The following is an 11,456-nucleotide window of genomic DNA, read 5'->3' on the forward strand; positions in this document are numbered from 1 at the left end:
AACTCACAAATAATCTTAGCTGATGTGAAGTTAACTAATTCAGAAAAGCAGGTCAGGGATGGCGGACACCTTAGTGAAGAAAGATGTATTGTATTAATTGATACTGATCAAATAGCAATCAAAGAGAGAATAAGTCAGGTTTCCTTTCTCATTTAGTTTTCTATTTTATTGTGACTGTGATTGTAATCTTTCTATGTTAACATTATTATTATAATTATTACTTTGTTTATCATCATTATGATTATTGGCATATTTGGTTTCGCTCTTATCATTATATAGAGTGCCCCAATATAACTTTTAAAAATTCTTGGTACATAATTTCGGTGTATGGATTACCCTGGCACTTGAACAGAGACATCTGCCAAAGCCTGGGAGGGGACCTAGTTTCCATTGAAAACGAACAAGAATGGAATATCATCAAGGACGAGATTGGAAGGCGAAATATTAAAAGAAGCCATTCCAAAAAATGGACTATTGGTTTAACGAAAAAGGCCGGGAATTGGACCTGGGTGAATGGAAGACCGCTGACTATTCGCAAATGGGGACAAGGGGAACCAAGTGGTGAACACAACGCGGCTTTCATCTACGAGCTGGACAGTAATGGCCGATGGAGCGTGTTTTTTGGTAGTGTTAATCGTACACGTTGGGGAAACCTGTACGCCTATATTTGTGAGATCTCCAAAGGTAAGTTTTTTTCTGCTTTTTTGTTTTTTATTACTGTTATTATAATTATTTTGAGTAGACCTAAAGGTAATTGAAGAGCTGTGTTGCTCAGAACTAAACAATTTATTTTCTTTTTGGAATAATTAATTCCTCTGCATTTTATTTGTGATTTTTTTTCCTGCAGATTCAGCTCCTGGACAAAACTCTTCGCAGGACTCTTACCAAGCCTACGTTGGACCACCTTGCCCGCAACAGTATGGTAAGAGGAGTTGGTCACTATAATGGCGTGAAATATGTTCCAAGTACAACAAATAACCCATTCTCGGGAAAAGCAAAGCCAAAGAATGAAAAGAAAAACATTGCTCGTTAGTCTTTACCATTTACATCCGTTTTAACAAAAGGGATGTTCGAGGAACCGGTTAATGTATTCCAATAATGTCTGTTGGCATAGCCCACTTCAGGTTAAGCACTTCTTTACAGTGGCCACGTATAGTGTTAAAACATATATCGTAAAACCTGTGTTGAAAGGAAACCAAAAGGATTCTCTCTAGCGTCCACTTATTATAAAATATTTGTTTCATCCAAGTTTTGAAAATTGTACAATGTGACAAGTTTTAATTTTCGAACTTTAAGCCGTTTGCGTTTCCTGTCATTCGCTTCCCGATACTTTAAAAATATACAAACACGAGCTAAAAAAAATCCGTGTCACTGTTGTTATCATCAGTATACATTTTTCCTTTATTTATTACTTCATTTATTTTTTCTCATAGTGTGCCAGCCAACCTGTTTCAAAAACTCCTCTTACATATTTTCCAAAAGCGGAGGAGATTGGGCTTTAAACAGGTTTGTCTGCTCCAGACAGGGAGGTTACTTAGTCTCCATCGAAACTGAAGAAGAATGGCAGTTTATTAGTAATGAGATTCAAAAGCGTGTTACTTGGAATACTAGTGCGTCGCACATTGGTTTACAGGAGATTGACAAGGTTTGGACTTGGCTGAGTGGAGAACGACTGAATATTTCGAAATGGCGTAATTGTAAGCCAGGTGGGAACAACAAAAAGGCGGAAATATCCAAGAATGGAGGCCTCTTTAATGCTATTTCTTGGTATGATGAAAATAAATACATTTGCGAGATACCCGGAGGTAAGATCACATTCTAACTATAAAGTATATTTGAGTCTTGCACTTGTGTCATGAAAATTGGCCTTGCTTCTTAAAGTAAAAATATTGTCCACAGAATATGCTCAGCTCACCTAACTTGTATGTGTAAGCGATGAATGAACTTTTTTGCATCGCCTGCAGCTGGAAAAACAGCCATCCAAATTTTACATTGCACAACTTTTGTCGAGCACGCTGCGGTTGGGATAATCTAGCCAACGGAATTTTCCATTGCCACAAGTTCAAAGGCGTGTTCCCTGAGGTCAATGAGTGTATGCATCCTGTTTTGAGCAGAACCCATCGACGTATTTTTATTTTTTTATTTTTAGTCAGATATAGGTTTCTATAAATGAATTCAATTCTAAACAAATACCTTACATTTTAACTTACTTCTAATGAAGCTTTAGATTAATTACAAAAGGTTTTTAATCCGCGTGTCAACCCATTTAAAGACAAATTTGCTACCAAAATTCAATTCAAAACCACTTTTTTTCCTGGAAACCAAATTGTTTTGAGAGAGAGAAAGAGAAGATTAATAAGTTATCAATCCGCTTGATTTGCTTTGAAATAATTTGCTTTAAAAAAATGCTCAACCCGCAAAACGAAATATATTCAGGAACAATGGCAACGAAGCCAGGGATGTAATCGGCCCGTAGGCAGAGATAAGAACATCCGGACCGCATTGGGAACCAAGAAGATTGCAGTACTCGTTACCATGCCCTCTGAGTCCTTTCAGTTTGTTTGTCATCATTATGATCCTTATTATTTTTGTTTTCATCTTTATCATTTTTTAGAATGCCCAGATATAACTTTTAAAAACTCTTGGTACATAATTTCGGTAAAAAGATTCTCCTGGCACTGGAACAGGAACAAGTGCCAAAGCCAAGGAGGGGACCTAGTTTCTATTGAAACCGAAGAAGAATGGAATTTCATCAATGACGAGATTCAAAGGCGAAATATGACAAAAAAAGACAATAGATGGAGTATTGGTTTAATAAAAAAGGCCGGGAATTGGGCCTGGGTGAGTGAAAGACCGCTGAATATTTGCAAATGGGGACAAGGGGAGCCAAGCGGTGAACACGACGTGGCTTTCATGTACAAGCTGGACAGTAATGGAGAACGGGGCGTGTTTGGTAGCTTGGAGGGTACAAGTTGGAAAAGCCGGCTCGCTTGTATTTGTGAGATTTCCAAGGGTGAGTTGATTTTTGTCGTCGTTGTTGTTAATGTTTCGAGTAAACTAAAAGGCACCAGAAGCGCTTAAGCGTAATAAAAACATTATTTGCTAAAGTTTGTGATACTCACGAAGGAATTTATCAAAAACCCTTTGGCAGTCAGGACCAAGTCTACACTTACCTTTGCAAGTTGTAAGGGCTAATTTCAATGCAATGCACAATGTGCAGTGAACATAATAGACTGACCATCCTGCATCCAATTCGAATATGGCGGGCATTTCGATTGACCTGGCAACCATTACTCTGTAACGAGGTTAGTAAGGGTTACCTCAGTTCTCTCAGAGGGTGTAGATACATTTTCTTGTTTAAGAAATGTTCAATGCAGAGTTGGAATTTAATTGATATTCTGCTTATCAAAATATAAACATAGGCATGCGTAACATGCAAGAGTTATTCTTTTGGCTGGGAGAGTTTAGATGGGACGCTTTGTGTTCCTAACGCTATTAGTTCTGTAACAGAAAAAGAGAGTAACTTTTAAAGTAACGAAAATATCGCATTACTTCAACCTAGAAGAAAGAACAAAAAAAACTAATTGATCTAAGCTTACACAAGTATTTTGTGGTCTATTGTTTCTATTGTTTAAAAAACCCCTAAACAAAAATAAAAGGCATCAGTGCCACGCCTACTGTTGTCTAAGCAGTGCTTAACTTGAATAGCAGTGCTGCTCAAAACGGAACAATGTTTTACTTTTTGGATTGACTAATTCCTCTTATTGCATTTGCGATATTTTTTAGCAGATCCAGCTCATGGACAAAACTCTTCGCAGGACTCTTACCAAGACTACTTTGGACCACCTTGCACGCAACAATATGGCAAGAAAGGTTGATCATTTTAATGGTGTGCAGTATGTCTCAAGTACAACAAATGACCCGTTCCCCGTTCTCAGAAAAGCAAAGCTACCAAATTATGACAGAGAGGGGGGGAGGGGGGGGGGGAGGAACGCCAGACTAGCGTGATTGCTAGGGCGAGCTAATGTTATAAGCTCGCGATCATTTATCCGATCGGCCATGTTTGATTTGGAGCTAGAGTGGACGGTGGGGGTAAGACGCGGGGGAAGTGCAGGAAGACCCCAGCCTGAGGAGAATGTTGAAAAGCAAAACACCCACTGATTAGTTGTGCCTCACTGCATTTCCGATAATGAACAGGTAACCAATCAAAATGAATTAAATTATCAACTGGAAGTACGTGAAACAGCGAGACAGTCTTTTTTCAGTCAGGAAAGAGATGGCTTTGACAAAACGTCCTCTGCGTCACAAACATAAGCTGATATTTACTGCACTCTATATTTCCCAAACGACAATCCTTGATTATAGCTGCCTATAATCTAGCTATTGGACGATTTTTTTTTCATTTGATCGTAAATAATACTTTGAAACACAAACAACAGCACCCTAAGGTTTACATGCCATAATTTGTTTGATGTAAAGCGGCACGCTCCGGTGAAACGGTGTGGCCACTATTTTCATCAACGATAAAAAGCATCCAAAACGTCCTCTGCTGACGCAAATACGAGTTGATAGTTTTCGCACTCTATGTCGTCCAAACGACAAGCCGTGTGCGTAGCTACCGTTAATCCATTTGATCATAAACAACAATACGTTAACGAAGCTGACAAACGACAACTACGCTCGAAGGTTTCTCTCGTGCAAACCAATAACTGAAGTATCAGGCTTTTCCCAAAGCCATTTGACAACGCAGCCAGTAGATACTTTCCAGAACCAGTGTAGAAGCTTCTTTTTGTTCCGATTTTAATGCGCTAGACATATTAAATTGCGAAAGACACTTAAGTGCTTCCTCGAAAGCGGAATCGAAACTAGCAACTTCATCATTTACAGAGTTTGCCATCTTTCGCATTTTCCCGCAAGAGCTAAATGTCTAAATGCCATTTGGCTTATGATTCACAGATGAAGCTTAACTACACCAATCAGGAACTCCGATCGTAGGCAAACGGTTTTGCAAAATAATGATGACCTCGGACAGGCGTAATATCGATTCCCCTACCCCTACCCTTCTCCTTATTACTGACCGTCGGCCACCCATATCGTAGGCGCGAAGATCTAGAAAACTCCCGCGTGTTTTCCAAGGTTCACTTACAAGCGTTGACAGTCACCGCTGTGATTTCTTTTGTTTAACTCGACTCTTTTCTTAAATCTGCCTGCCCCACCCAAGCATTGCGGTGCTTTTGATATTTTCGACGAAATTAGGCTCTTTTAATTGCAAAATCAGGGTTTCCTTTTTCCCAAGTTTTCCTGAAAATGTGCCGGTTAGAAAAAACAAACGAACAAACCGTTGTTACACGAAAACTAAATAATTATGCTAGAAGACTTTTTCCATCGAGACGATAAAGTTAAACCTAAAAAATCCAAAAAGGGTCGGTAAATTAGTAGCAGACAGCTCAAGATGAAATAAGAAATTAATGCAATTAGTACGTCATACTCAGTGGTTTAACAATTAATACGCGCGGATATTTTGCGACTTGCGTGGCATTTTCCGAGTCCCGTAAGGGCGAATTGAAATGACAAAAACTGGGCAAAATGTGTACTCGTATTATATGTTAAACCAGTGATTAAGGGATGTATTATTGCATCACTACCTCATTTACTAATATTTTTGAAAAACATCTTACATCCCTTTCTTAGCATCGATCATACCAGACGTATGCGAAAGACAAATATAATGCAAAGGAAACAATGAGAGTGCTCTGTATAACCAATCGAGTGGATTTAAGAGTTTTGATCGTTCATAGCGGCCATTTTGTTACTCTGCTTTCCGTCGTATTTTTGCCCTCAAGTGTAATACTAAGGTAATTTTATCTTGTGATATAATCTTGATGTTTATTTTTCCTTAAAGATTCATCAATATCTACGCTACCCTCGCCATCGTTGTCACCATCGCCCTCGCCATCGCCATCGTTGTCACCATCGCCCTCGCCATCGTTGTCACCATCGCCCTCGCCATCGCCATCGCCATCGCCATCGCCATCGCCATCGCCATCGCCCTCGCCATCGCCATCGCCATCGCCCTCGCCGTCGCCGTCGCCGTCGCCGTCGCCGTCGCCGTCGCCCTCGCCGTCGCCGTCGCCGTCGCCGTCGCCCTCGCCGTCGCCGTCGCCCTCGCCCTCGCCCTCGCCGTCGCCGTCGCCGTCGCCGTCGCCCTCGCCGTCGCCCTCGCCCTCGCCGTCGCCCTCGCCCTCGCCCTCGCCGTCGCCGTCGCCGTCGCCGTCGCCGTCGCCGTCGCCGTCGCCGTCGCCGTCGCCGTCGCCCTCGCCGTCGCCGTCGCCGTCGCCGTCGCCGTCGCCCTCGCCATCGCCATCGCCATCGCCATCGCCATCGCCATCGCCATCGCCATCGCCATCGCCATCGCCATCGCCATCGCCATCGCCATCGCCATCGCCATCGCCATCGCCATCGCCATCGCCATCGCCATTGCCCTTCCCCTCTCCTCGCCCTCGCCTTCGCCGTCGACCTCAACCTCGCCATCGCTATCTCCATCGCCGTCATCGTCGCCATCGCTGTCGCCGTCGCAGCTGGTATGTTTTCTAAATAGTCATTACCGTTTTTATGCATGTCACTTTTCAGGATCTTCTCGGTGACGCACATTTTTTTTAATTCTGGGCAAAGGAGTATGTTTCGAAATTACGCGGAATAAATATTGCCAGAAACAGTTCCATACAGGTATCCAACGTTCATAATTTAACGGCTTTTTAACTTTGATATATGAACGATAAAAAGTAATTAATATATAGATAGCGAGATTTACGCGCCAAAAGGCATCGAGATAAAAATAGTCTCTTGGCTCTAGAGAAGCCAACCTATTGGTATTACGATTTTTTTACCAATGAAAAACGACGTATCGACGACCCCAATGGCTGTATCATTATTTTCACTGGTGAACAAAACCGTGTCGCTCACTCGCCGTTCCTCTTGACTGACAAATAGCACATTCTAAGAGCTTAAGCGCATTTTTCTTTGGAAAGATGGCTTCAAAGCAGACTGACCATTTTCAGAGCCTAGATTCGTCAGTAGAAGAGTTCACAGACGGACAGAAAAATGAAAACACCAAGAAAAATAGCAAACGCGATGTTGCTTTCTCCCACTAATTTCTTGTTTTGAAAGGCGAGACGAGAACCGTGAGGCGGCTTGATCGCGCGTTGTTTTCCTTCGAAAGTTTATCTTTGAGTTCTGTTCGCCTTTGAATCTCGGTATGTTTATAATAAATAAGTTATTTGACGGTTAGTTCGCTTGTATGATTTTTATTCACTCGTTGCGTAAAAATCGTATGCGCTCACCAACCGTGAAATAACCTTTAAATATATAACCTTTAAGGATAAACCACCATTCAAGCCATATGAGGTGAGGATGGTGAGGCTTAAAAAATAATCCAGTCTCCTAAAAGAGTTTTTCCGCCAATGAATACCCTGAACACCATTTGGGGCCTCCCACTGGACTTTTTCCGCATATTTGATATGAATTGTACATATGAAACTCGCTAGTCAATGACATGGAAATATTGTATGTAATTGTAGGAAGCAGTAGCTGTGTTTGAAGATTTCACCATAAAAATCAAGAACTTCACAAAAGGCAAGGCCAGCGTGAAAGAAGTTAAAACACTAAAAAAATCCATCTTTGAGGTGGCAGAGGCCGTCGAAAAATTTGCTCTTAATTATAGCAAGCGACACCAGAGTAAAATGAAGACTTCAGAAAGGATCGTTTCCCCAAAAATAGGTGAGGTTGCGGCACTCAATCCCGTTTAGTTTCAAAGCCTATTCCTTTGTCGCTTACTGACTGGCTGACTGACCGAATAAGTGGTCTAATTTCCTATAGCTAGATAATGTAAGAACTCAGTTATATGCCCAACTTTTTAGAAACGTTATTGTTGGATGTCATCGATTCATCTGTTCTTTTACTTTGTTCGACACTTTGATTTTTCACGGTGGGGAAGGAAATTCAAGGTGTTCTTGAACAATCAACAAGAGAGAATCGGAATCCTCAAATTGTGAAACCCTTCTTCTCACTCTGTTTATTGAAACTTTTCTTAAATAATAGACTGGTGAGTAACACTTTACTAACTGAAATTGACAAATCTAATAAATACTTTCCGCTTACTTCATATAGTACACTGGGCTCAAAATTGGCCTATCGTCTGCGATGCATGTAAATGCAAGATTTTTAACCGTACTTGTAAAAACTCCCCAATGAACTCTATAGTTCTCCAAAGAGACGGTTCGAGAAACGAATTGAGCTTTGAAAATTTTATTCCGTCCACTGCTATTCACTTTTTCATCAGTTTTACATTGAAGAACGTTTCATAAATGGTTGAAATCGAATAGTCGTTGCAGGGCAAATAAGATACAAACAATACACGTTCATCCAATAAGATTATGAAATATTTGTGTACACCGCAAAACGCATTTTTGTCCGGATGTGCTATTGCAAATTTCACCGTAGGTGCTTTCATTTGTCATTTTTTTTCCGACAGTTTTGGTCATTCAAAAAGCCTATCGCCAGAATGCAAGTGGCCTCCTCTTTGAGGAACAACAATGGCAAGCGAGGATCGATATCGCTTCTTCAAATTTTGAGGAAAATGGTTCGTATTGACTATTGTGGTAACTTTACAACTTTTAGTATTACCTTGATTTCTCCAATCGAAATTTCTGTATTGAAACAAAGTCTATCTTCTTTAATCATTCGCCTTCCTTATAATGTTGTTTAATAACTTTTTTGTTGATTCTTGGGGGTTTTTAAGGATCACTGGTAATTGCGTCTATGTACAAGGATCTCCATGACCTACTTGTGACAGATCAAGCCGTCAGGAATGAAACAGGTAACCAAAGGTGACGTTACTTTCATATTATTCCATATCGTTTACCCCCAAACACACATAACTCGGAAACACATAAGATCTAAATTCAACTAACCTGAACTTAGGGACTTTCCAACAACCCTAACTAAGGATGGAAGACTCCCTGTTTGTCTCTGACCGTTCCACCTTCATGAAAAATTCGCTTGAATCTATCAAAAGTATGTTATGTTGCTTCCTTGCTTCTGATCCATTTTCAAATAAAATTTCTTCATAGGTATATTAACTCCAGGATAATGGCCGTAACTATGAACCCCAAGGCAAAGAAATTGGGAGAAAATGTCATACTAAAGTTCAAAAACCTAAAGGTAACATGAAAATTAGTTGCAATGCGTTGTTTGTATTTATCCTGACAAGATAAAATCCATTTTCAGGTCTTGGCAGCAGAGAAGCGCTGTATGTTTTGGAGTGGCCTCAGAAAAAGGTAAAAAAACTACAGTATATTATTGTATGGTATTCATTCCTTCTTAAATTAAATTAAGTACGGAGGAGAATGAATGAACTTTCTCAGATGTTTTTGTGCTGATGAACACTTTCCTGGAAGCCAACATGTTGTCGTTTTTAGAGCGGGGCAGTCTGCTTGAAATGTTCTCGTAGCTATGACTACAATGGAAGAAAATCTTAGCGCAAAATTTTCAAACATCACCTCTTACCCAAGCGATGAATAATTTTTTAACTTTACTTTTATTTCATTTCTGACAGCTTTTCAGAGGAAGGATGCCATGTAGTTACATCGGAAAGCAACTCAGAAGAAACCGTTTGCAGCTGTAATCATTTGACGCATTTTGCAGTCTTAATGGACTACGACGGTAGCACAAAGGTAATAGAATTATTTTTGCCTCACTCAATAATTTTATGGGCTCAATTAACTAACTCAATATTGTCATTTAATTTTCCTTTTTTTGACACAGCTCACTGAGGACGACCAAAAAATTCTGAGAATTATCACTTACGCGGGACTGAGCCTTTCCATCGTCGGAATACTTTTAACATTAATACTTTATTCTTGCCTCAAGTAAGTAATGTACCTGAATAATAATGAGGTAGATTCTTAATTCTCCTCAACAAGGCTTGTAAGAAAAGAGATCTCAGTGCAACTCTCCATGCAAACAAGAACATGCATGTTGGATAATTCACAAATTCATGCAACATTTCATGCCCCATGAAGAATTAAAGCGAATACCATAAGTACTCTTCTTAAAGAAATATCCGAGGAAGATATTAAAAAACATTTTAAATCTATGTACTCCACGCATCTTTGTGTACGGAAACCCTCAGTGTATCTTAAAGGAATTTAACGAATAAATTGTTACTGCACCAGTTTTTCTTTAAGTTGGAAGAGAAATCTGAGGCCCTAGCTCTCTGTCTCTTTGAGCTCCAGAATTGTCTGCTGAGTTTGGATGCAGTAAGCGAGACCATAAATAAATGTATAATAGTTCATGCAGGCAAGTGACACACTTGATACTGGAATCAGAAATGCTGCAGCTTCATAGATCCCTCATGAGAAGATAAATAAGCTACCTCAAGGTCTGGTATGTTTATCTACATGTCAGCATTGATATCTAATCTGTCGTTTAACCTGATCTAGCGGGTAGGGGTTTTTTTTTCGGTCGCGATTAAAAATGATATTTTCCTTTGTCACGAAAGAGCTTAAAATTTATTTCCCGTCATTATGCGTTCTTTGCAGTATGCAGGATGATCCTTTATGTATCCATTGTATGTCATGGCTCATTAACGAGAAATATATAGCTATGTGGGTGAACTTCAGATCGCAAAATCCGATGGTCTAAGATTCGATCCTGCGTTCGTGACGAGTAAACAAGATCAATATTTCTTTCATTCTTTTGTCTCATATTTCGAATTATTTCTGTTTGTATCTTTAGTCAATACCCGTTTATCTCATTCACTGCATTAGGTCGCTATTAACTTATTCTGTCCTCACCTTAACTCCTGTGAAAATGTGATTTGCCCCACAAGTGTGTAACAAAACGGTGCACTTGGTAACACCAGCGGTATTGAAGAAGCTGAATATGAGCTCACCGAACTCGAAATAGAAAATCGTGTATCATTGTTTATTTCGTGATCCATGATTCTATTTTGTAGCTATGCTGTTTCACTATTTATACGCCAAGTTTGAACAGGGCCTCATACTACATTTTTTAACTTTTCATTTTCATTAATCCGGAGTTCCTTTGTCTTTAAGTCCATATTAGAAACCATGAGCAAACTATCGTCTTTGCGTTTGCGCCGCGAATCAAAGCGAATCAAAGCGGAAAAAAAAACCAAAACAAAAAGACTCGCTCTTGAACTTACAGTACGCACGTGGAACTCGGGTGAGTAAGAGATGTGGGTTATTCACTTATATAACCAAAACTAACGAGACCTCATGTGTTGCCTAGGTTTTTTTTGCATCACAAAAGAAACACAAACCGAACGCATAGTGAAGGAATTTTCTTAATGATAAGGGCGACTTGTCGGCTTAGAAACTTCACAAGTTTTGTTGGAAAAGTTGACCAATAGAGCTGTAATTTACGTCACTAACTCA

The 11,456-nt window shown here is 40.0% G+C and overlaps 2 protein-coding genes across 2 annotated transcripts; both read left to right on the top strand.

Moving 5' to 3' along the window:
• Positions 1-209: 209 nt before the first annotated feature.
• Positions 210-5,831, top strand: LOC149052103 (macrophage mannose receptor 1-like; the record flags this gene model as incomplete). The annotated part of the gene is made up of 5 exons (XM_089180227.1): positions 210-684; positions 848-922; positions 1,434-1,805; positions 2,615-3,013; positions 3,790-5,831. Coding segments are annotated over 5 exons (1,410 nt in total), but the record flags the coding sequence as incomplete, so codon positions are not given.
• On the top strand, positions 4,060-9,219 carry LOC149052104 (uncharacterized). The gene is made up of 5 exons (XM_089180234.1): positions 4,060-4,092; positions 7,578-7,776; positions 8,531-8,638; positions 8,798-8,875; positions 9,129-9,219. Exons 1-5 carry the CDS (start codon positions 4,060-4,062, stop codon positions 9,146-9,148), a joined length of 438 nt encoding a protein of 145 aa, XP_089036360.1. The 3' UTR covers positions 9,149-9,219.
• The last annotated feature ends 2,237 nt before the right edge of the window (positions 9,220-11,456 follow it).

Source organism: Pocillopora damicornis, chromosome 1, assembly GCF_964200805.1.
Source record: "Pocillopora damicornis chromosome 1, jaPocDami1.2, whole genome shotgun sequence".
Lineage (NCBI taxonomy): Eukaryota > Metazoa > Cnidaria > Anthozoa > Scleractinia > Pocilloporidae > Pocillopora > Pocillopora damicornis.